Genomic DNA, 24,427 nt, shown 5'->3' with positions numbered 1-24,427 from the left:
GCTTAATGAGAAAACCTCAACCATATAATGGGCTAATGTGAGGCTATTATAACCAACAAGATTTTAGTATTATCATAAAATAAAGATATCATTATAAAATTATAGAATTAATTTATGCTACTTCTCAACAGCAATATAATTTTTATTTTTATTTATTTAGTTTTTGTTAAATATTAATGTATTTACTTTTCTTTCTTGGTCTAGTGGATCAGTGTGTTTGTCTTTATGTGTTTGTGATGTACATGTATCTTTTTGGTTTTGTATTCAATTTTACATAAAGGGCAAGCACAAGAGAGAGACAGCGATTTATAATTGTTTTAGAAGATAGCAGTCATCTCACAGTGTTTTTTAGACAGATGCATTCTGTATACAGGTGTGGCATTTTAATATTTAAAAATATGTTTAATATTGGATACATTCAAATGAGAAATATTGCAATGAAATGTCAGTTTTGCTAAAGCACATTGTACAAAGGGTAGACATGAATTTTTAAAGGTTTGTTTTCACATACGGCTTAACTGATTGGTGCAATTTAAGAGAAATCCTGTGTGTATGCCCGATTGGTTCAGTGCGTTTGTTCTGAAAGTTGTTAATCAAATTAAATAACTGGACCACTGGAACAATATTATAGGCTATATATTCTATGAAGCTAAGTGGGCAGAGTGTAGCAAGCATTATTTTTTTTCAATTTTGGCAGTCTTTACAATCTGAAACTGACCTGTGATAAAGCTATGCAAACAAAAGGTTTGCCCAAAACACGACCTAAATACATTCCTGTAGATCCGATCCAAAATGTATTTGAGCTGAAAAGGCCTAAATGGAGAAAGCACACCAGTACCAGCACTAGCATTGCAATCATCACTTTACAAGTAGCTGTGGTGAAAAAAGAGCAGTAGGCCTAATAATATTGCCCTACAAAAAGTCATAGTCACTAATTCTAAAAGTGAATAATATAAATGCCTCAAAGACTAACTTAAAGTCCTGTTTTCACTTCCTGTACTAACAATAACATATTCTGTAGAAAATGTGTGATTTCTGACAAAGTGTAGTGTTTAACTCGTGTTCGATGTTACATGGTTGTAATCATGCTTATGTTCATGTATGTATCTGAAAATAAAACAAATAAAATCCCCAAAATCTGAAAAACAAAACACTGGCACATCTACAGCTGCCCCCTGAAAGTTGATGAGTCAGTCAGTCAGAGACTGATGTTGTCAGTTAGAGTACATTACAAAGACAGGATAAAACATAGAAGCTTATAAAAATGACGAATCTGCGGCTGCAGGTAAAACATACTGATGTTTAGTGTGGTCTGAACTGAAAAAAAGACGAATAGTTCAATCTTTTTATTGAACAACAAAATCTCATTGTTGTACTCACATCACAGGAGACACCATTATGTAGTGCTTAATGCAACAGTAATAGGGAGTTTTGGGTTAAATTTGGCTATCAATAATAATTAATTATTATCAGGGATAATTATTAATTATGATTAATAATAAGATCCAATTTACATTCATCTCAGGGCACCACCCTTGAAGAAGGGAAAAGATAGCCAATTCACTAAATCAGTCTCAGAAAAGGTGCTAAACTGTTTGTAACTCTGATTAATAATTAATTTAATAACTACAACCAATATTACCATAACAGCTAGTAATGGTTGAAGGATTTTGGAGCTCTTGACAGAGTAGAGGTTGGTAACATTCACTCTTGTACAATATTAAATAGACAGCTTGAAGGTTCAAAGTCCTTTATTTACACAAAGATGAAAACACACTAACTAACATGTACTATATAAAGATGTGTGTGTGCATGTGTGTGTGTGTGTGTGTGTGGCGTGATGCCAGGTTATAGAAGATGGTTAGTTGCATGCAAAGACCCTGAGTCTGTGTGAAGCATCATTCGACTAATGTCGAATTAGCCATCTAGGAAAGCAAACTACCAATAACCTGACCTGAGATCACAATAACACTCAAACAGTGGACACATAAATTGAACACATATGCATCACATCAACCAGAGTTTAAAGTCCTGTGCTTAGCCGTGCTATGCTATGCTATCTAAGCCCAGTTCAACGTTATCAGTCTTTGAAGAAAAGGTGCTGATGGTTGCAGGAGAACGTTGGGATTCCAATGTTGAATGCTGTTCTTGCTGTGCAAGGACTGACGAAAGTTGGCAGAGGAGGAAACGGTTCGCTCCTGTCCTTTGCAGGGATAGCAGCTCAGTGCTAACTTGCTTGGTGTTCCTCAGATTGTGAAGTTAGCTGGCAAGCTTTGTGTCGCAGCTGCTGGTGCTAACTGATCAGGAATACTGGCAGGACCTCGTGTCGCTGCAGTGAGGAGAAGTTCTTTGGGCCTGCTGCAAATGCAGCTTGCACCTCTCCGCAGCTGTTAGGCCCAGAAGAAGAGATCTTTAGGGCAGGCAGCCCCGTGGGGGGAGATGGAGAGGAGCCCTTGAGGAGTGGAAGGCGTTAGAGTAAGAGAGGCTTGAGGAGACGAGAGGCTTGAGGAGAAGAGATCGAGAACAAGGAAGGCGCTGGAGTTTTGACTATCTGATCAGAGGGGGGTCTGTCACCCTGACCAATAGTAGCTCAAAGCTTAATTTTGCACCTAGGTGTGAACAATGGGGAATTCTGGGACATTGAGTAAAGTTCAGAGTCCATTTTGAAATCCACAATGAATGACTTCATCTGTGGGTCCCAACATGATTCTATGGATAAAATCCTGAGACGGGTACAACCCTATCACATCATCCTGATAAACAAATAATCTAAATAGTGGTTGATTTCTATGGTTTCAACACCTGAACAGCAAAGCATCATCCGTCATCATCGATACAAGAGAATATAGAATCGATCAGAGCTGATTATTGTTGACAGTGACCCAGTTAGTTTATTCACCAGTACCAAGTTTGTAGCTTTGATTGTTGAAATATGTGTGTCAGGATTTGTCTTATAGCAGCAGAAAGTATCATGTCACGATGATTCAGACTATGGACACACTGCGCAGATGGTAGGAAACGGTGACCAACAGATTTGTTGTTGTTGTTCACAATGTAGCATTATCAGCGATAAAATGTGATCCGTTGTCTGGATGCATGGATAGTGAGTTCACTGCCTACTTTTTAATTTTAAGAGACACAGGAAGCGTACCTATCACATCAACATTACTGCCTGTGAATTCATTTTTTACAAGTAATAAGTAATTGTCATTCAATAACATACATTTTTAATTAAAGGATATTGATTTCTTAGAATAGTTTCTCCTGTGATGATAATGGACCACCATATGTTTACAGGTCCTGCTTCAGGAGAGACTGTGTTTTATGCTCCTGGGCCAAAGTTGTTGTACTCAGCAGTTGGCAAGCAAAATACAGGAACATATCTTGGTTCTTAAGTAGCTGGAGAATTTATTAACTGACTCACAGTGTACATCCACTGCTGCATTTACAGTTATACTGCTAATGTGCTTCGATTGTTAGCACCTGCATGCTCTAAGCAAAGCCACACTGTTTCTCTCGCTCTGACCACAGCACCCAGGCACTATGCATGCACTCCACATACTCTGCTACCCATGTAACATGTGCACAGTGTATGGTCATATCTATTCATATAGGTTATTAGAAATATTGGCATAGATAGATCCATAGATGCTTGGCATAACAACAAGACCTTACGTGACTGGGGCTAGGTCCAACTGGAATCCCGGCTAGGGTCTTGGTTCCTCTGAACCAAATGGTACTATGCAGACCACTAGTTGGTGGTTTCATCCCTAACTACTCTGTGTCAGAAGTGTCAGAATTTCTTCGAGAAAGACATTGGTATAGGGACTTGCATTTCTATAGCGCCCTCATCAGGAGCAATTTGGGGTTCAGTATGTTGCTCAGGGATACTTATGCATGCAGCCAGGGGACCCAGAGAATCGAACCTGAGCCACAGTTGAGTATGAGAGAAAATCCGTCATCCTGAACAGCAATGTTAGCCATGTTGAGCCATGCTGTTCATTTGAACTGATCATAATAGTATTATGTTAGTGTAACAGAGGTACTGGTTTACTGAAACCCAAATTTGTGTCCTAAGTGATTATGAATGAATGAACCCTTAGGTGCTGGCTCTATGACTGTAGACTGCACTCTCCAAAGGTTGTCCGATTAGAACAAGAATGATGTGATGGCTTCATAACGTCAGTCCAAAAACACACACACTCTCCTTAATATGCCACTCATTTATGATAATGATTATGCAATGATAATAAACAAACCATAGGGCATAAATTACACAAATTACACAATGCAAGAGTAGTCATGTATATATGAAGGAGTAATCAACATTGCCAATATAAGAGAAAAAAGAGAAGCAATGTAACACTTACACAAGAATAATCACAGCAAAGATAAGAAATTAGGAAAATACATTCTAGTACTATATACCTCTATAACCATAAGGGAACATTCACAAAGAGCATTCCCTCAGTTTATGAAGGCTCACATCTTTTCATGCTAGCAGAGAAACCCCAGGGGTGAGGAGAAGGAGAAATAACACAGTCGGCACAGCGATGCAGCACTAATATACATAATTACGAGTATCAGAGCTTATTGGCATTACAGGGACAGCCATGAAAGAGCATTAACAACAGTTATCTGGTGTAATATATCCGTCAAACTATCACAGGCACTCGGGCCTTGTCACATGAAACGATATTGTATGCAGTGCAGTCTCCCTGGATTAATGAATTAAACAAAGCGGGGAAAGGAGTAAACCAGATGAACAGACAATTATTAGTTAGAGTAATAATATAAAGTCCAGAATAATGCAGTGATGTGTGATGAGTTTTCCCCCTCATCTTGGACCCATAATATTTTTTTCACTGAAACATGGGTTGATTGTGATTGACAGGTGAACAGAACTTCTGATTAATGCAGGGGGTTGACGGTTTCTGGCACTGTCTGTTCATGTGAAGAGCATGTGATGAGTGGATGACAGTTCAGATGTCTCATCTTGTCTCACTGTTAATGTCAAGTTACAGTCAAATCTGAATTATTCTACTGTGAGCTCTTGGTACTTCTTGTGAAGTGAAATAACTGCATAAAGTTTACTTCCTGTCTAATGTCTAATGAATGTGTTGTTTGTCAGTCTGTTCACGCCCCTTGGTTTGTTTGTAGAAAGTCAGTGCGAACATGAAATGAACCAGAGCTACCTGGCAACTCTGGATATTGTTTTTTCTTTGGTCTGTACCAAAACTGTAGGTGTGAATGTGACCTGAGTATATTGAGGAATACTGATTACATGATACTGATATCAGCCAAAACATGAAAGGACTGATCGGTGAAGTGAGAGCATCATCAAGAGTTTAAGGCATCTACTTAATCCTTTTGATGTTGTGGCTGATTGTATATTCCTTAATAATATGGATTAGAAAATGGAGCAAGAAAGAATGGACACGTTTCCCAAAAAGCCTCTACTTTCTGAAAAATGTAAATAAATAGAAACATCCTACACAGCATGAACCCTGTGATTTACATCCTCAGAGCATTTTCAGTTTGTTTGTGTCATTTGGGTTTTCCTGACCTATTTCATTGTCAGTTTAAAGGAGTGCGAGAGCACACAGTGAATGCAGATAAACCCAGCACATGGTCACAAGCCTTATCCTGCTAATTTACTCAAGTTCCGACAGTGTAATACCCCGAAGAGCTGTAGGATTTACTTTTCAGATGTCTCGGAATCGAGTAGTAACATAAGAATTACTTTTGTAGATCATTCATCAACTACCAGGAGATTAGTGTGGTGGATGGGGAACACTAAATAGAGGGGCTAAAGGTAGAGAGAGACCACTATAAAAGAAAGAAACTCAAAGACACATACATTTACAGGTCAGCTAACCCAGCTCCCAAGTTCATGAACTAGAAGTCTTCATGTGGGTTTCTAAGGCTAGTTGAGCCCATCCTAAGGACAAAACACCCAGGCATAAACAGAGTAATGTAGTTTATGCTGTTCAATGCAGCCAGGACTGCACAGATTTGTACATTGGGGAGACAAAACAACCTCTCCATAAATGAATGGCACAACACAGGAGGGCCAACTCCTCAGGTCAAGACCCTGCTGTCCACTAACATCTGAAGGAGAAAATCATTCCTTTGAGGTTTGAAAGAGGAGTAAAAGAATCCATCTATGTCAAACTGGAATGACCGTCTTTGTACAGAGTAGGTGGCCTAAGACATTACTTCTCACCCACCTACAATGCTGCACTGAGTTCTCTCCCCAGACAGCTTAACAACCATTCATACCTGGGCTCACCTAGCCCTAGCACCCCACATAAAGGCCGGTTTGATCAACAACACACAAGTGGCCCTAACGACTCTGAAACTCAGAGCTCACACCTGTCCTTAATGACTCTGTAAGGACACACCCACACAGAGTTTAAAAGCCTGCAACTCCCCTCCAGTTCGTTAGAACTGAAGAAGCCCCTTGGATGAGAGGTGAAACGTCTTCAAGAAACTGAAACAAGTCCAGAAGTCTAAATATATTTACAACATTGGTAACACAAGGCCCTTGTTTCATGATATGGCAAGACTATAGGATACTTCATCTTTTCAGGTTGTGAACGCTTTGGGGAGAAAACTCAAATTAATGTAAAATTAAGTGGATTTGTTGAAATTCCCTGGCTTTTTCTTTTTTATGGAAAATAAATGCTTTGAACAATCTGTCTAATATTTGTTTTCTCACATCCAGTGGCTTCAGTTACCTTGAAGTTAAAGGTTAAATGAGAAAACTATAACCAGCTTAAATTTATATTCTGTCTGTATTGTGTTAATGTAGGCAATAGCTTATATTTTTCCTGTATGCATGCTCAAGCATGTAGGCCTATTGAAGGTTTTTTTTTTTTTTTAATGATTTTTTAATATTATGTTTAAAAAAGGAGTAGTGCTGCCTCCACAGTTCAGCTATATTGTCACCACCAGAAACCCCCTCTATGGTACAAGGTAATGATGTATTGTCCCTGTTTAGAGCTTTCACCTCTATGAGATGTATATGATAGTTTATTGAGGTGGAATATGAGACAGGAGAACGAGTGCGATGTTCAACGACTGTGTTGTGGGAAGGGCTTCTTTAGGGATCACGGTGGTTGGTTGGGTTGTGGAGACAGGCAGGTCGAGAGTGGCCACAGCCACAGAAGGAGCAGACATGCAGGAATCTGCACTGAGGCATGATGCAGCCTGATCCGTTATTATCCATTATTGCAGATGGATCGACCTCCTAACTGCAGAACTGGTCTACCTTTTTGTCCATGATTTTTGAGGGGGATGGTTTGTGCAGTTGTGACATGCAGATGATCCATGTGTGGCAGATGAAACTTAAAGCAGTAAAGGTGCGACAGTGCAACTGTAGTTGAGGCACCCTGAGTAGGTGTCTAAATTGTTGAAGCCGTGCTGCTGAGCTGGAGGTGAACTGAATGTGATAGAAACCTGTGCCTCCAAAACGGAGGACCAGTTCAAGGACCAGAGTCAGGTAATCATCAAACTCTTGTCCACGAGCTGGGTAAACCAGACAGAAAATATCTTTATATAGAGAGAAACTTCTACGACTGTGAGCTCTTTAGAATGAGTTGGGATGATGAGTATGCCTTTGTGGCTGTCAATCAGTCTTGTTTGAGAAGTTTGGTAGAGGGAGGGAAGGAGTAGTTCAGCTAGGTCAATGTATTTACTGGTGAAGATTTATTGTCAAAGGTACGCCGAGATGGGAGAGGGTTGAGGAGGAGGCTAGATGGAGGGATCTCTGACGCCAAGGAAAACTGAATGTTTCTTGTCGGCGGTATAGGTGCGTATGGAGGAATTGTAGCTGGTGCAGCAAGGATGGCTGTCGGGCTGCGGAGAGATACAGCCCTGGGCTGCTAGGTGTGAGAACCACACAGAAGTGGAAGAGGTTGCTGTAGAGGAGAGATAAAGGGGAAGGGAACTGACAACTCAGTACCAGTAGAGGGTGTTAGAGGCTGTTATGGAGGAGGTGGTGGTGAGAAGACCTGACAACCTGGTGCCAGTAGACGTTAGTAGAGGTTGTTGCGAAGAGGTAGTACTATGATGTTGTACTACATCCGGTCGCATTTTGCTGTATGCAAGCCAGAGTGCTTTTCTAGCTATTCCGACCCACATTCCTCTGCACGGCCGAAGATATGTCACATACATCACGGTGTGTCATGCAAATATAAACAAAGCTGAGAGAGCACAAACATTTGACGGCTCCCTGACGGATGATAGTTCATTTGACAGAATGACGCACACTGAAACAACAGTTGAAAGCATGATTAAGTGTTATTACGACGTTCTTTGTACTTTGTACTAAATTTCATGCTAAGGCTGCGACATATATAGGAGCAAGAGGTCAAAGTTCAAGGCACACTGATGTCATGACGAAGTGGTATGTCCCAGTTATATGCATGCTGCATGCAACAGTATGTACATTGTAGCGGCTGCTGCATTATGTATTGATAGTTAAAAGAAAACTATGTGACTTGGAAAACACCCTATGTCTCAATTGTATGCATACTGCATGCAACAGTATGTACTTGTAAGGGTGGCTTCAGTACATACTAGAGTAAAAACAAAAGGCATGCGATTCGGAATGCCCCCATGAAGGTTATTGTGAAAAAGAAAGGTGGGAAGAGGAACCAGTGCCAATAGTGAGAGACAGAGGTTGTTGCAAAGAGGATTTAGTGGGGAGAGGAACTGGCAACCCGGTGCCAATAGTGAGAGATAGAGGTTGTTGCAAAGAGGATGTACTGGGGAGAGGAACTGGCAACCCGGTGCCAGTAGAGTGAGGGAGAGGTTGTTGGAAGGATTAGACGTGTTGTGTGAACCTGGCTACTGGTGCCATTGATTTTGCTGTGATGTGTCACACCAAACATTTGATGTGGTGTGACTCGGAATAAGTTATTGGAGGGAATGGGGAATAGTATGGAACAGAGCTGGCAATCCGGGAGGCACTACGGAGAGTGTGATGGCGTCACATGTGAGCTCACTCCTGCAGCGTCTACCTGAGTGAGGGTTGCTGTGATTTATGACTTTTGTTGTGTGGAAGAGTGTGGGAGGAGTTGGAAGAGTTTTAATTTGCTATCAGAGCGGTGATGGATGATCCTTCTTTTAATCCTCTCTCGGAGCCCACCACCGTTCAGTCAGACAGAAGTGAATCATCGGGAGATCTGATTGGAGCATGTGAGCGTGACTGGCTGCCCTGAGTGCGGTGTGGAGATGCATCCATGTCCCTGGTGGGTCAGCTGCCTCAGGATGTGAGCAAGGGAGTGAGTAGGAGTTGCAAAGGGAGGAATTGCCTTGTTGTTCACTCTTCTGGTGGCTGCTGGTCTTCCACGAGTGGAAAGTATGGTTGGATGCTGGTATTCGAGAGTCCTGTTTTCTGGGCTGGAAGATGTGGTGAGCTGGGTTTCTGGAGTCTTCCGGGCCTTGCTGCATGCTGAGATTGAGGAGCCGAGCAGAAAGGGTCCTCGTTGGAGGGGCTGAGGGATAGGAGGTCCATGTTGGAGCGATCCATGGGTCAGTCCAAATTTTTTAATGACTTGAGACTGCGATGTGGTTTTCTTATGAGGGATAAGGTTCGATTTTTTGTGCACGAGAAACGAGAAAGGCAGGCATGAAGAGCCTAGAGGTTTATATACAGATGTTTCTACTTTCATAGGAAGCCATTGCCGCTGTGTTAAAGGTGCTGGGGGGTTAGGGTTAGGGTTTATTTTATCCAGCTGATTTTGCATTAGCTGCAGTGTGCATCAACAAGCACCAGGTGGCACATGTGAGCAGTCCAGACTACAGTGAACACACCAGGACCCTGAGTTTCTCCCTCCTCCCTCTCGAACCAGATACGCTGTTTTATTTCCTCATGGACCTAGTCCATATCCACGGAGTCCCTCTAGGGTCACATTGTAGAAAAAAAACTGGATGTGGAAATCTGTGCGAACAGATTTAGAAATTCGTGCTCTCTGATTCACAGTCTGTGCACATGGATTTTGCCCTCTTCTCATAGATCAGCTGGAGACACCGTTGATACGAGCAACCCAGTCCTCTGATCGGACCGGACAGAACTATCATTCTGATTAATAGGGGGTGGGGTATGGGTGGGTGAAATATTAAAAAACATAACGTGCAGCAATCCTCCAGCATCAGGGCCCATCTTTCTGCCGGCTAAAGTGGCGCACAGCGCAGCGCAAGTGTCGTTACTAGTTTTAGACCAACGATCTTAAAATGAGGTGTGATCAGGTGCTTTGCTGGCTCATCTCGGAGCAGCAGAAAGCGTTTGCAGTAATAAGATGGACCCTTGATCTAAAGTCAATGTTGCAATGTTTTACCTGCTTTATAGAGGGCTCAGTATTCATATAGTAAGATGCACCTTCATAGGCAGGTTCACAACACATGAGAGGCTGCTTTCAGTCATTTAAAGGTTTCCTTTCCATGCACGTAGAAATGTCACTGTAGCAAACATCATGGCTCATTTAAGCAGCAAAACTAAATCTGTAGTTATAAACAGGACAGTACAGAGGATACACTCAAGAGTAAACAATAGTGATAGATTTCAACTTTCAATTATGTTAAACTATATTCTGTCTTGTGTGTAAATGCGTGCATCGTCTCTCTTAAGGGGGAGAGGCTTAATGCCAAAGATGAATTATTTCACCCACCCACACCCCATCCCCTATTATTCAGAATGATAGTTCTTATAATCTGTCTGGTCCGATCAGAGGACTGAGATCCACGCACCACATTACGCACACAGAAACGTACCGCAATGCTCCTCCTCCAGCTAAATAGAGCATTTCTTACAATGTAAACTGTTGCAACATGTCACTGTCCTTTATTGCTCAACAACTAGAGGTGTGAATCTTCACTGACCTCACAATTTGATTACGATTTCGCTGTCAACGATTCGAATGCAAAGTGATTCTCGATGCATCGCAATGCAACTCAGTGTATGGCATCCTCAATATTATATTACAGTAGTGAGCTTGAAGAGCAGGTGCAGTAGAGATGTGAAAATACAGACAAAAACAGTAATAATAACTGTGTGCACGGCTGACTACTCTAACAAGACACTGAATAAGGTAGACTACATTTGGAAGAACTGCAGATCAAAACTCTGAGATTGGGATCTGCGGAGGAGCGACTGTACAGGGCTGTCCACACCAAGATCAAGAAGTGCTCTGTTGTTGGTTGTAAAAATCAACATAAGTGCCTATATTCTGTCCCAGCTACAGAAGAACAGAAGAGACAGTAGTTGCGTTTCATTTTTAACGACAACGTGCCGGCTACGGTTCTTGTGAGTCTGTTTGTGTGTGCTAACCACTTCACATCGGACTGCTTCAGTAACAAGGGTCTGTACAAAGCTGGCTTTGGCTTGACACTGACCCTCGTAAAAGGATCAGTCCCAACCATACGGGACCCAGCAACTGCACCCGAGCCACGGGTAAGTGTCGCCATGTTTTGATAGTATTTACAGTTGCCCACGAGTATGGTGAAGTCAGCTTGAAATTGGCTAACTAGGTAGCTCCGCTTCGGTCCGCTATGCAACGGCATTTGAAGCGAGTTTAATAATAATAATATTACGAGGGAGCTTGGTTGTCACAGTGAAAAGTCTGGAAACGTGCAGACTGGAGACAGAGACTATGCGAACAGTGTCCAAGAGTTTGGAGACTGTGTTGAAGACGAACACTAGCTAGCTGTTTTTAGATGTTACCTGTTGCAGGTCAGTGGGGGATGGGAGCCGGGTGGTTGTGTTGGGGAGTCCTGCTGCAGCCGCAGAGTCTGTATTTTTCTGAGCCTCTCCTTCTGGGTCCGATTCTGGGTCAAACTGGGGTGGTTGAACGACAGCATCTCGCGAGCCATAGTGATACATCCACCGTAAACATTAGCGCATGCTACCGCTAGCGTGAACGGCATCCTCTCCCTGAGAGGGGCGTGTAGCAGGACGGAGCTCATTAGCATTAAAGGCGCAGACACAGAAACAGCCTGCTCTTAGTAGAGCTCAGTAGAGCGACTTTTAGACAGCTGAAATTCAGGACCACGGATGGGTTTGGGGCAATACATTTCAAATACAGTGTTGTTGGACCTCTGACAGCTGTGTGAAATTGATGAAAAGCAGTATAATATGGTACCTTTAACATACCGCTAGACTACATACATCCGCTTGCTATGGAGTCAACCAGCCGAAATACGGACAGCGCCAATCTGCCATTGCTGAGGACATTGTTGTCAAACAGGGCAGAAGGTAAAATCCTGTCATCATCAGGATTGAGGCACTCTGCTGCCACCTAGCATCTACAGTTATCAAGTGCAGCCCCCCTTTTACTGCCGCGATAATACAGGTCATATGAAAAGAGAAACATCTGTAGGCACATGACAGGAAGGGGAGTGATTGAGCTGTGGTCCTGCTCCTTAACTTCAGCTAAAACCTTATCTCCATTACATACAAACATACGTACATACAGACATACATTCATAAATACAGACAGACAGACAGACATTTATTCATACACATTTTCATACATACATACATACATGCAGACAGCCATGCAGACACATGAGTATGATTTCCAGGGTGGTTTGGCTTATCTTCAGAGATAGGGAGAGGAAATTCGGAAGGAGCTCAGAAGAGAACTAATGGTCCAGCCTATCATAATGAGTCACTTCTGTTGGTTTGGGTATCTGGCTAAATGCATTTCCTGGAAGCCTCTCTTTGGAGTTTTTACGGTGGGGGTAAGGACATCCAGGGCACATCGCTAAACCTGACGCCACCATGACACAGACCTGATCATAGTACGATGAATGGAGTGGCTCAAACACACAATGCTATTTTTCTGCACTTATGCAATATTCTTGCAAAACAGGTACTGTACATTCCCTTTTCCATCCTACTCTTTGCCTTTTTTCCCGTCTACATCCTTGTCTTGATTTATTGATTCTTGACTTCAGTTGTGCTCTTGCAAAACTGTATTATCTGCTTTGCCGTACCTTGTCTGATAGAATCTCTGTTTGAGAATTAGTGTTTTCTGCATTTACTGTTAGAGGTTATAGAGGTTAAAAATATTGTGAATTGAAAATGAAAACAGAATGGAATCATTTGTAAAATGTTACTGGAAACTGCTTGCTTTAAGTGTTCCTGAGCCCATGTAGTAATCTCCTTTATACAATCTTGTGTTTCTCAAAGTGTTCACACCCATCCTTGCCTATGAACGACTTTTGAGGATTCCTCTTTCATATGCAAGCATGACACTATCACCTGTTACCAATGAGCCTGTTTACCTGTGGAATGTTCCACACAGGTGTCTTTAGAGCATTCCACAACAGTTCCTTTAGTTGCCCTTGTTCCAACATATTTGAAACGTGTTGTTGCCATCGAATTCCACCAGGGTTATTGACTTTTTTAAAAAAAATTAAAATCCTTTTTCCTTTTTTGGGAACGTACAACACATTTCACACACATCATCTTCAGATGTTTTCATCATGGTTTATGCATTTTTCTTGCATATTGATAAAATGATTTGTAACTATTAAGTTAAAACATGAAGTTCATTTTGTCCATTAATAAATGTCTGCCTGGCTCTGTTTCTCCCTCAGTTATCGAAGCGGTCTCTCTTGAGGGTTGGAAGGAGGAGAGCAGTCTGGTGTCTACAGGCTCCTACATGATAGGAAACACTTCACTGGACTTCCAAAGAGGGATGGACAGGCAGACACTCAGGACACATGGCCCACTCAATGCTGATTACATCATCAAGGTGAAACAAAGAAAGGAGGACAGGCACAGGTTTATAGCAAAGCCTTAGGACTTTTTAGCTTCTGACATACGATATTTTATTACAGATACTAGAGATACAACATAGATAAGTTAGTCTGTTGCATAATATTTAGCAATGACGGGATTTTTTCTGAAGAGACTATAAGGTTGTTGCCAGTGACACTTCCTACAGAGACTCTATTGTTTCAAAACCGTTTTTCTTGCATTTCTAATCAAGACAATTGCTTCAGTTTAGCAGGGCCTCCACACAGTCAGATGTCTTGCAATCACTTCACCATTGTGACCACATTCTAAAACCAAGACTAAGTCTAATGCTATTCTATAATTTATTTTTGGCAAAGTTGATTTTTATGTTGAATATAGAGAACCACGTATGTCTAAATCAAATGTTCATGCTGTCAGCAGCCCTGTTTTCAGCTTTGCAATGATGCATTTTCCAAAATTGTTTTTAAAGGGCTTATTTTGTTTATGAAGTAGGATCATTTTTTCAGCACATAAAGAAACATCCTTCATCCCTCCAGTTTATCACAAATATTCAAAATCACGAACTATCTCTGGACAGGAAGGGTGTGAAAATTATCTTAGCGGTAACTAGTAGCTAAAGTTGTATGTTAAATTTAGTGGAGTAAAAATGTAATAGACACTGCACAGAGGAAGGAGCCTGATCCAAATCCTTGTTCCCCGCCAGTTTTATCTGATGTTACTGTATCCAGTTTCTGCTGGAAGCAGAGCATTGCCTCCCACTATCCACTCAGGCTACAGCTTCACCCTTGTCTAGTGGTGATTACAAATCTCAAGAGAAACATTTAACATTCAGACATCCCTTCTGGATACAATTCAAACACAGCTTGTCTCTGCACATGATTGACAAAAAGAAAGTAGCTGAAACTAATGTCACAGCTGCCACCGTGGTTTGGGACTGATACGGATATATTTTATATGTAACATCAGTTTCTGGTTATGCTATGCATGCTGGAGGGAAAAATTCTGCACATTAAAGTCTAGCTGCTGTGCTGTTGGGCTGGATGTTTACTATCATTTTTAATTTGATCCCATAAGAGGCTAGTTAAGGCTAATTCAGACTTCACTTGCACTCTATTTTTTCCTGTGCTGTCATCCTGTTGATAACAGTAATTGTCACTCAACAACATCAGGTGCTTTTCGTTACATTGTGGTATTATATATTAAATGCCAATATGTAACTTCTTCCACTAGGGATCTCTATCAAAACAAAACGAAAATTGTTTGCAGAATTTTGTATGGAGAGAGGCAGTTGGAGCAGGGTGCCAGAGTCACTGCTCAGCTGTTCAGAGTCGGACAGCTTCTGGTGGACTAAACACCCAAAGTTGCATTAGATTCTACTCTGATCCAGAGCAGGTCACTGGCAGGAGGAGAGCTCAGACGTTACTTCTTAACTTTTGAGACTGAAAAGTGGATTTATCTTCACTCCTGTTTATCAACCTGACTGCAACAGTCATGCTGACTGGAGCTGGAGGGGAATGTACTTTACTTCATGAACATCCTCACACACAGACATCCTCGAAGTGCACCATTGCTAATATGCTAATCTCCAGCAAAGTATTCTGACTGTTTGGGATGAGTAAACACACAAGTAACGTGAATAAACACAGATGATCCCATGGTCAAATTCACACGAGTTACGCAAGGACACATCGTTAAACAACCACCATTGCTGATGAAAGGCACAATGATCATGGACAACCTTTGTGTTTAGTCTCGTTCTCTGACTTCCTTCCTCACTCTCTGACTCTCTGCTGGAAGTTAGAGTGACAGGTAACCAAATGAAACTCAACAAGTTGTGGATTTCTTTGGGTTTGAATGTTGTTTAACACTCACAACTCAACAAAATATATCACAAAGGTCTAATCATACATATTATATTTCTAATTGGTGATCAATATGATAATTACATTCTGTATTTGAAAGGTCAATGTGTAGAAGACACTCAGTAGTTTGGTTCACAAGGCAAAAGTTGCATGATTTTCACATCAACTACACACCATCAAAAGAAAAGGAGAGGATGTAAGAAATTACACATTTTAGTATCTAAGGCAGCTCCTTGCCTTTTGAAGGAAAACATAAATTAACTAAATGTGTCCCATATTGATTATGTTAAGACAGGGTGCCATTTCCCGTTACCACTTTGTGTTTTTGTTGCTTGTATTGTATACTGACAGAGCCAATGTCTGTTCTACTGTTGCATTCATATTGGAGCAGAAGCAGTTGACACTAATGTGAATCTTATGGGGATAGAATACTGACATAAATCGCGCGTGAGCAATGAGACTTGCAAATTGGATCCGCGCGCGCAAATCAAACATCCAAGCACGCATTTTTTTCCCCCCGAGCGCTTTAAAAGGACTCGCAAGCTATTTTGTATCCTGCATTATGCCCCCTCGAGCAATATTGTAGCCTGCGAGGAGAAAAACAGCTCGAGTGTGCGCAGAATCCGCTCGCAATACTTTCCCCTGCTTGCGCAAGTGCAGACCGCTCGGAAAAGTTTCCCCTGCTCTCGCTCGAGTGATTTCTTTTAGTGGGCGGTTTTTGTCAGCAAGGGGGCGGGCCTGGGGGGCATGCCAATCACCATTGTATCCCCGAATATAATTGGTTGAGCAAATTCGCCATTGGACAGCAAGGTACGCCAACAGCACTAGGACAAACGGGACAAACCACAGCGTGTTGGCCGGAGCTGTCAGTTTAAGGAGAGCAAAATTAAATAAATACAACCTAACAACAAATAGCCTAAATACTTTAGATGATTCATAACTGTGACAATTGTGATAACTGTGACAGCTGTTATACAGTGATATGCCCACCACTTTCCCACAACTGAGAGAGATAATTACCGGGATTTTCAAAGTAAACACACCGTGTTTGAGACGAAGACTGAGCCTCTGCTGCTGCAGTCGTAATGAAGTAAGTCGAACTTTTTTTTGTTGATCTTATCCACCAAACGTCTTCAACCAAACACTGTTTAAATCTGTTGACCTGCCAGGAACGTAGTTAGCTGTTAACTTCAGAACATAGCCAATGCTAACAATGCTATTTTGTTTGCAGGTAAAGTTGCTAGCTGTTGTAGCTAAACAGCTGTTGTAACGTTAAGCTAACGTTACTTGTTTGTTATTATCAGCTGTTTTGCACGTCATTCTAATATGTGTTCATCTAAGTCTGTGTGAAATGCCTACAATTATGCTCTTGTAATCTATTAGCCCATGTTAGTTTGCATTATGACATGAAGTAATCACATTGATTGTTGGAGTTTATTTGGAGAAAGTGAATTTCTCTTTCAAACTTTATATCTAAACTTGTGCTGCCTTCATGTGCTATGGTATTTATGGTAAATACCAAAAGACGACGTGAAAAGTGCACATGAACACCCTCTCATGTGGTATTTTCCACTGGGCAACTCGTAGAATTTTTTGATGCCCGAGTTGCCGAGATAACCTGTCACCTTTTCAACATGGCGGCGAGCAACGAAAGATTTGTGAATGGTTCGCAATGTACACTACTAAATGTGTTTTGCTACTGTTAGTGGATAGTTTTTGGAGCCTATAAAGTGTTGCTCCATTGACAATTGTAATATGATGCGTTAACACTCGGTGTCAGTTTTTAAAATACCGTTATGGTTTGGTTTTACCTCCCCAGAGCAGATGCTAGCAGATGTCAATAGGAGCTTATTTTCTCTGTACAACAACAAAAGCACATGAACACAACGCACTGGTAAATACCAGATCACAAGTGGAAAATACCATCTGTACCATAGCACATGAAGGCAGCATTGGACAAGAATCATTTCCAGTCTGCACACCACTCTACAAAGCTTCTTCAACACCAGCCTGCTCAACTATAGCTAAAAAACACAATCCTCACACATCCTTTTTTCTGAAATGAGAGTGATGCAGCAGCTACACTTATTCTACATGATAATTTATAACTAATAAGAAGTCTGAACTTTGTTTATATTTGTTAATGTTAATTTCACATCTTCTCCTGTAGTGGTAGTTCAATCATACAGGCATACCACTGTTAAATGAGTGTCATAGCACTACACTCTCTAGTGCAGAGGTCTTCAACAGGGGGTCCGCGACCCCTAGGGGGTCCGGGGAGGTACTGCAGGGGGGTCGCGAAAATTTTGGTTGATTAGACATTTTTTTATATTCACCTCCACAATTTTTTTTAAACACACAGAAAATTATATGAAGTTCTTTTTAAATGTTATACAGCTGTTTTTAAGGTCTTGGGGATTATGGGGAAAAGAATCAAGGCTCTAACTATTATATAAAATATATTTATGGGCGATTTCCTGATAGTAGTGATCATAAACGGCAACAGAGTCAATCATCTTGATGTAAATAAACGATCTATGCTGCTGTGCCACTCACGAGGCCGTATGTGACACACTCTGTCAGGTTCCCCGTGAGCTCATTCATGCTAGTAGCTAGCAGCTGTTTTGAAGAGAAAAATGAAAAAATGGATCGATTTTTAACACGCCAAAAAAAAGATATCACAAGCACAGCAACAGCCTCCACCTCAGAAACCGCAGTTGAAAATGAAAGTGATGCTGTAGGCCCCGCAGCTGTAAAGGGTAAGCGTAAAAGAGAGAAGACCCGAAAATATACAGACAATTATCTCAAGTTCGGGTTTAGCTTCAAAGAGACAGATGGCATTGCATTTCCACTGTGTGTCATTTGTTCTACTGTGCTGTCAAACGAGTCTATGAAGCCGTCAAAGCTGCAGCGTCACTTGGAGACAACCCACAGCCACTTAAAAGACAAACCTGTTGAATACTTCCAAACTTGTCTCAAATCCCTCCAAGGCCAACAGACATTAATGAAAAAATCAGCCGGAGTTGGTGAGCTAGCTTTAAAATGCTCTTATCAAGTTGCTCTTCGGATTGCCCAGAAGAAACAGCCATATACACTTGCAGAGGATTTAATATTGCCTTCAGCAACTGACATGTGTAAAACAATGTATGGGAATGATATTGACATCAATAAACTGAAAACAATTCCACTGTCGGACACAACCATTGCTCGCCGCATTGATGAGATGGCATCGGATGTGAGGGTGCAACTGATAGAGAAGCTGAGATCGGCAGATGCATTTGCTTTACAGCTGGATGAATCAACTGATGTTTCGAAAGACGCGCAGCTTCTGGCGTTTGTGCGCTTTGTGGATCAAAATGAAATGCAGGAGGAATTTTTGTTTTGTAAGCGCCTTCCTGAACGCACAACAAGTGCTGAAATCTTCAAAGTGATTGACGCTTTCTTCAGAGAAAATGACGTTTCATGGGCAAAATGTGTTGCACTGTGCACCGACGGCGCAAGAGCCATGGCTGGATTAAAAAGTGGCCTAATCGCGCTGGTCAGGGATGTGGCTCCAGAGGTGATTTGGACGCACTGCATGTTGCACAGAGAGTCACTTGTTGCTAAGGACATGAGCGCTGATCTGTCTGATGTCATGGACTCGGTCGTGAAAGTTGTAAATATAGTGAAGAAGAGTGCTTTGCAAACGCGACTGTTCTCTAATCTCTGTGCTGCTGAAGGAGAAGAGCACACTGCGCTACTGTATCATTCTGAGGTCCGCTGGCTTTCACGCGGAACAGTGTTGGCACGTGTATTGGAATTACGCACGTCTATTCGGGAGTTTTTACTTCTCCAAAAGCGCACAGAGCTGGCTGCACTTTTCAGCGACAATGTCTGGCTCACCAAACTTGCATATCTTGCTGACATTTTTGCGGAGCTGAACAAACTTAACAGTTCCATGCAAGGTCGCAACACACATGCCTTTCAGCTGTATGACAGGATGGAAGGCTTCATCAAAAAAATCAGAAGATGGAGGGAGCGCGTCGGGGAGGGAATCTTTTCTATGTTTCCATCAGTGGATGAGCTGGGAGGTTCTGCTGTGCTCTCGCCTCCCGTAACACACGTGATTCTTGCCCATCTGGAGGCGCTCCACGGTAAATTTGGGAATCATGCCAGAAAGAGTTTCCACAACTGGCAGCAAAAGCAATGATGAGCCTGTTGCCCTTTGCTACAACCTATCTTTGTGAAAGTGGATTCTCCTCACTCACCTACCTGAAAAACAAATACAGGTCAAGACTGCAGCCTGAGGCTGATATGACTCTCTGCCTGACAACCTCCATCCATCCAAGGTTAGACAAGTTGTGTGCTACTCATCAGGGTCAGACATCTCACTAATGTGGGAGTATGTATTCAATGATTCACTTTTCACAGGATTCACTGCCCATACTACATGTATGTTTAAAATTAAGACATGGATCTGTCAATGTTAGGCTAATAGTTAAGTATTGTATGCATATGCACATGTTTTAAAAATGTCAATTTCAATAGTGTTTGTGCATGGTTACATGCAATTGACAGACATAATCTTGGCAGGTATCAGTTTGAGGTATGTTTATAAATGGCAGTGGCACGGCCACCCATACCACTGTACCTTGCATGTTCAAAATAAAAACATGAATATATGAACCTGTTTATTATTTGAATATCTTAGTATTGAATGCACAACAACAAGGTACATTTCTACAAGGCACTATAGGACCGGTTTAATATAAAACACAATTTTATACAATATATATATAAGTAGGGGGTCCCCGCTCCATCTCTCCATCAGTTTGGGGGTCCTTGGCCTGGAAAACGTTGAAGACCCCTGCTCTAGTGTATGGTTTCTTTCATCAATTTGAAATAAACTTGACATCTTTGTTGTTATTGTTATTACAACTGAAATGGAAGGTCCTGTGTTGGCCCTGTGCTGCCGCAGCCTTATTGGCTGTGGCAGCTGCCTGACACTGCTCATGGCCAGGGATGACGTCTGCCCTAAGTCCAGGGCATCAATATCTCAGGAGAGTACGGTGGCTGTGGCTGGCCTGTCCGAGGCCATGCAAATAATTAGACGCACTTTCTAAACATGTTGTTGTTGTTGTTTTTATAATTGTGTTAAGTTATATTGTTGTGACACATTGTGTTCAGCAATTAAATGTGAAGTTGGAACTCAGAACCTGACTCTGATGTGTTTGTTAACTGCACTGTTCTGACATTTTCTCAATCTACACATCCTACAACACACCATTTCCTTTAGTGGGTATTTTATAACTCCCTCCAGTTCTTTAAGACATTTTGCATTTTAATAGGCTTATAACTATGGCAAGAGAGGATACAATACACCAGTAAAAATAACTTTATTTCATGAATTGTTGCATTTTTTACTGACATAATTGGACCATGTGTATACCTTCATTGATGAATACAAACAACAAATACAATACCACAGTGATTTATAATATAAATGTTTCATGTACTAATACTACATGTTTCATGTGGGTACTGTACAAAGATTAACCATCTCTTCTAATTAAAAGACAGTGTTTAAATACAAAACTGAATCAGTGTTGAAATTCCTTCACTCCTCCTGAGGTGAGCGACACTCCTTCCCCATGGATGGATGGATGGATAGATAGATAGATAGATAGATAGATAGATGGATAGATATATTACTCAGTAATAAATGACTAAAAACACAGCAGTTATTGCACATAGTTATTGCCTGAGGGGAGGATGGGGAACAGGGAGTGTCCGGGGTGCGAGGTGTCCTGCTGGACTAAGGACGCAGCCCTGGGGAAGCAGGTGCATGTTAAGTGATGCTGGAGGAGGTGTGGTGGCTGATACTGATGCACTAGGTTCTGTTGGTGAGGAAGTCCTTGATCCACCTGCAGAGAAGGTCTCCCAGATCCAGTGTTTGTAGTTAGTCAGTCAGTTTTCTGTGTAGTGGATCTATTGGTCCTGTATGAAAATTGGTGTTGGTCGAGGTCAGGAGGGGGATGCATGCCTTAATGTGGGGCAGTAGTCTCTCGAAGCATTTTCATAATCACCGACGTGAGGGTAATCATTCAGGCTTGTGATGGCTGAGGTTTTGGGTACAGGGGTTATGGTGGCAGTTTTCAGACATCTGCCTCTCCAAGGGTCTCATAAGCTCTCTACTCTGGTCCTCTGGAAACTCTGCAATAAAAGGTAATATTTTGTTAGGTTTAAAAACAGATGTCTTACATAAAGACTGCATAAAGAAAATATATGGCCGAGGTTCATCTTTCCTCTTTATTTTGATGGTGTCAACTGTACATCCACAGATGAACAGTGTATTAATTGTAGCTTTAGTTTTTACTCACTAACTATAGGGATACATGACTATATTATAGTCATATAATATTTCTGCTGGTACATTCATTTGTGAACACAGACCACACTACACCACACTTTAATACATCAAAATTAATATCAAAACACCCCTAAGCCTTACTTATATGACTGAGCCTCGGACAGGATGTAAAAAGTGGACAAAAGAGGGACGTTGGTCACCTAGATGTTAGCACATTAGCATCCACCAGCTTGTTTACATTTAGGGACTGACCGTGATATAGCCTGCACGTCCAACCGCCATAATTTAACTAAGATAAAATATATGAACAAAACACACTTCAACAGCAGCAAATCTCTTCAATTTCTTCTTCTTTCTCTTTCACGGCGGGCGGAAAACCTCCTTCTTCTTCTTTTGAATTTGATTGACGGCTGGCGTGAATAATCACAAGCGACCTTTAGCCACGTCCACATTCGAATTTCAGTCAATCACTGGCGACATTTAGCCACGCCCACAATTGAAGTCCTGCCAATCACAAATCTTTCTGCAGGCTGCAGACGGGTACACTTGGAAAGTATTGCGAGCGGACTCCGCGCATGCTCAAGCTGTTTTTCTCCTCGCAGGCTACAATATTGCTCGAGGGGGCAGAGATGCAGGATACAAAATAGCTCGCGAGTGCTTTGAAAGCGCTCGGGGGGGGAAAAAATGCGTTTGCGGATGTTTGATTTGGGCATGCGCAAGTCTCATTGCTCGCGCGCGATTTATGTCAGTGTTCTGTCCCCATAGAATCTTCATTGTCTTAAATGTTTATATATATATATATACAATGCCTACTTTTCAACATTCCGCAGTGAAAACGTTTGCCCACCTTCACACAGTCTTACAATAGTGAGTGGGCAACATTTTGAATTTCACTTAATATGTGGGTCCAGACAGGACAGGACATGCTGCAAATGTGCAGCAAATAAATAGTTCCAGCAAAACTACTAACTGCAGTTTTTGCATTTCTGTTCTGTTCTTTGTATGCATTGAATGAATGTGAAATACATCGTTACTTGGTGATATTTAGAGGTATTTTTGGGACTTTTCTCACTTTGGACAGTGCAAGGCTAATTGTTTCCCCTGCTTCAGTCTAGCTAATCCGGCTACAAACATCTTGACAGCAGCTCTGTGTTTGACACAGACATTTTTCATCTCACAGATATCTTCTTGTCTCAGTTTTGTACAGGAAAGTGAATATTTCCCAAAATGTTGAAAGATTTCTTTACAAATAAATGCCATGATTTGGTACTGCAATTTAGAAAAGTTGGATGAATTGCAAGAAGACTGATTTAGAAAGAACAGTCCAAAGTGGTCCAGAAGACAAACCCTGATTTTGATTCACAAGTACAGGTCAAGCTCCAAACACACCCACGTTCCCAAAATGCCAGTCCCTCAGTTTCAGGTGTTTTGTTATAAATACCTCATAAATACTATATCCCAAATTGAGATTACTTCTGTGATTTCACTCCAGTTGTTCTCAAATTTGACAAAAACCCCTCTATAATCCCATTATACAGCTGTTCTCACAGGTGAAACAGTAGCAATAGTAGTGGTATTATTATTATTATTATTATTATTATTATTATTATTATTATTATTATTATTAATAGTAGTAGTAGTAGTAGCCAAATAAAACTTGTAAATTGACTTTGACAGATTCTCTGCAGTGCCCCATAACATCATTCATGAGCAGGGACCACACCACCAATGATATGTACATGTTAGTTTATTGAGGTGGAATATGTATGATGTTTAAAAGGGCAACTGAGTATGAGTGCCATGTTGATGAAGTGTTGAGCGGCTGTGGTGTGACAAAGGCTTCATTAGGGATCAATGGCAGCTCCCGGGCTGGCAGACCCCCTATAAGAAAGAGAGAGATAGAGAGAGAGAAAGACAGAAGAAGGGAAGGGAGGGTGGGTGGGGCACAAGAAATGAGGAAGCCAGGCATGAGGCTTATATAGGCACATGAGAGGAAGGGGAGTGATTGAAGTGTGGTCCTGCTCCTGAACCTCAGCTAAAACTTTATCTTCATTTCTTCTTCTTGCTTTCCTTGGTTGGGTCCTCCACTTTACTTTGTTCTGCTTTGCTCTGCTCTCTCGCTTATGGGCTCTCTATTTATCCTCTACCATATACCGCTGGATATAATGCTGTTTTAACCTTCTCTCTATTCATTCATCCTACTTGTGTACAGATGAAGTATGGAGGCTCCAAGGACACAGTGATCCAGTTTCTCTTCTACCAGCCAATTAGGTACCAGTGGAAAGAGACTGACTTCTTCCCCTGCTCAGTCACCTGTGGAGGAGGTGAGGTAACAGTCAGTCCACAGTAACTGTAAACCTGAGTCTCCATGTTTTAATAATAAGCTGATATTGTTTTAGATTAATTGATCCGAATATATGTTCTACTGTATATCCAGGTTCATCT

General features: G+C 41.5%; 1 protein-coding gene across 2 annotated transcripts in view; it reads left to right on the top strand.

The window, feature by feature from the left end:
* adamtsl3 (ADAMTS-like 3) overlaps positions 1-24,427 on the top strand; it is a 432,074-nt gene that overhangs the window by 284,248 nt on the left and 123,399 nt on the right. For both annotated transcript variants that reach the window (XM_084353771.1, XM_084353770.1), the window contains 2 exons: positions 13,609-13,766; positions 24,195-24,306. In XM_084353771.1, the coding sequence (XP_084209897.1) occupies positions 13,609-13,766; positions 24,195-24,306 (270 nt within the window). The remainder of the gene's footprint in view (positions 1-13,608; positions 13,767-24,194; positions 24,307-24,427) is intronic.

Source organism: Pagrus pagrus, assembly GCF_965226575.1.
Source record: "Pagrus pagrus genome assembly, chromosome: 1".
In the NCBI taxonomy this organism is placed as follows: Eukaryota; Metazoa; Chordata; class Actinopteri; order Spariformes; family Sparidae; genus Pagrus; species Pagrus pagrus.
Note: the sequence above shows the minus strand (reverse complement) of the source record. Positions and strands in the feature narration are given on the sequence as shown.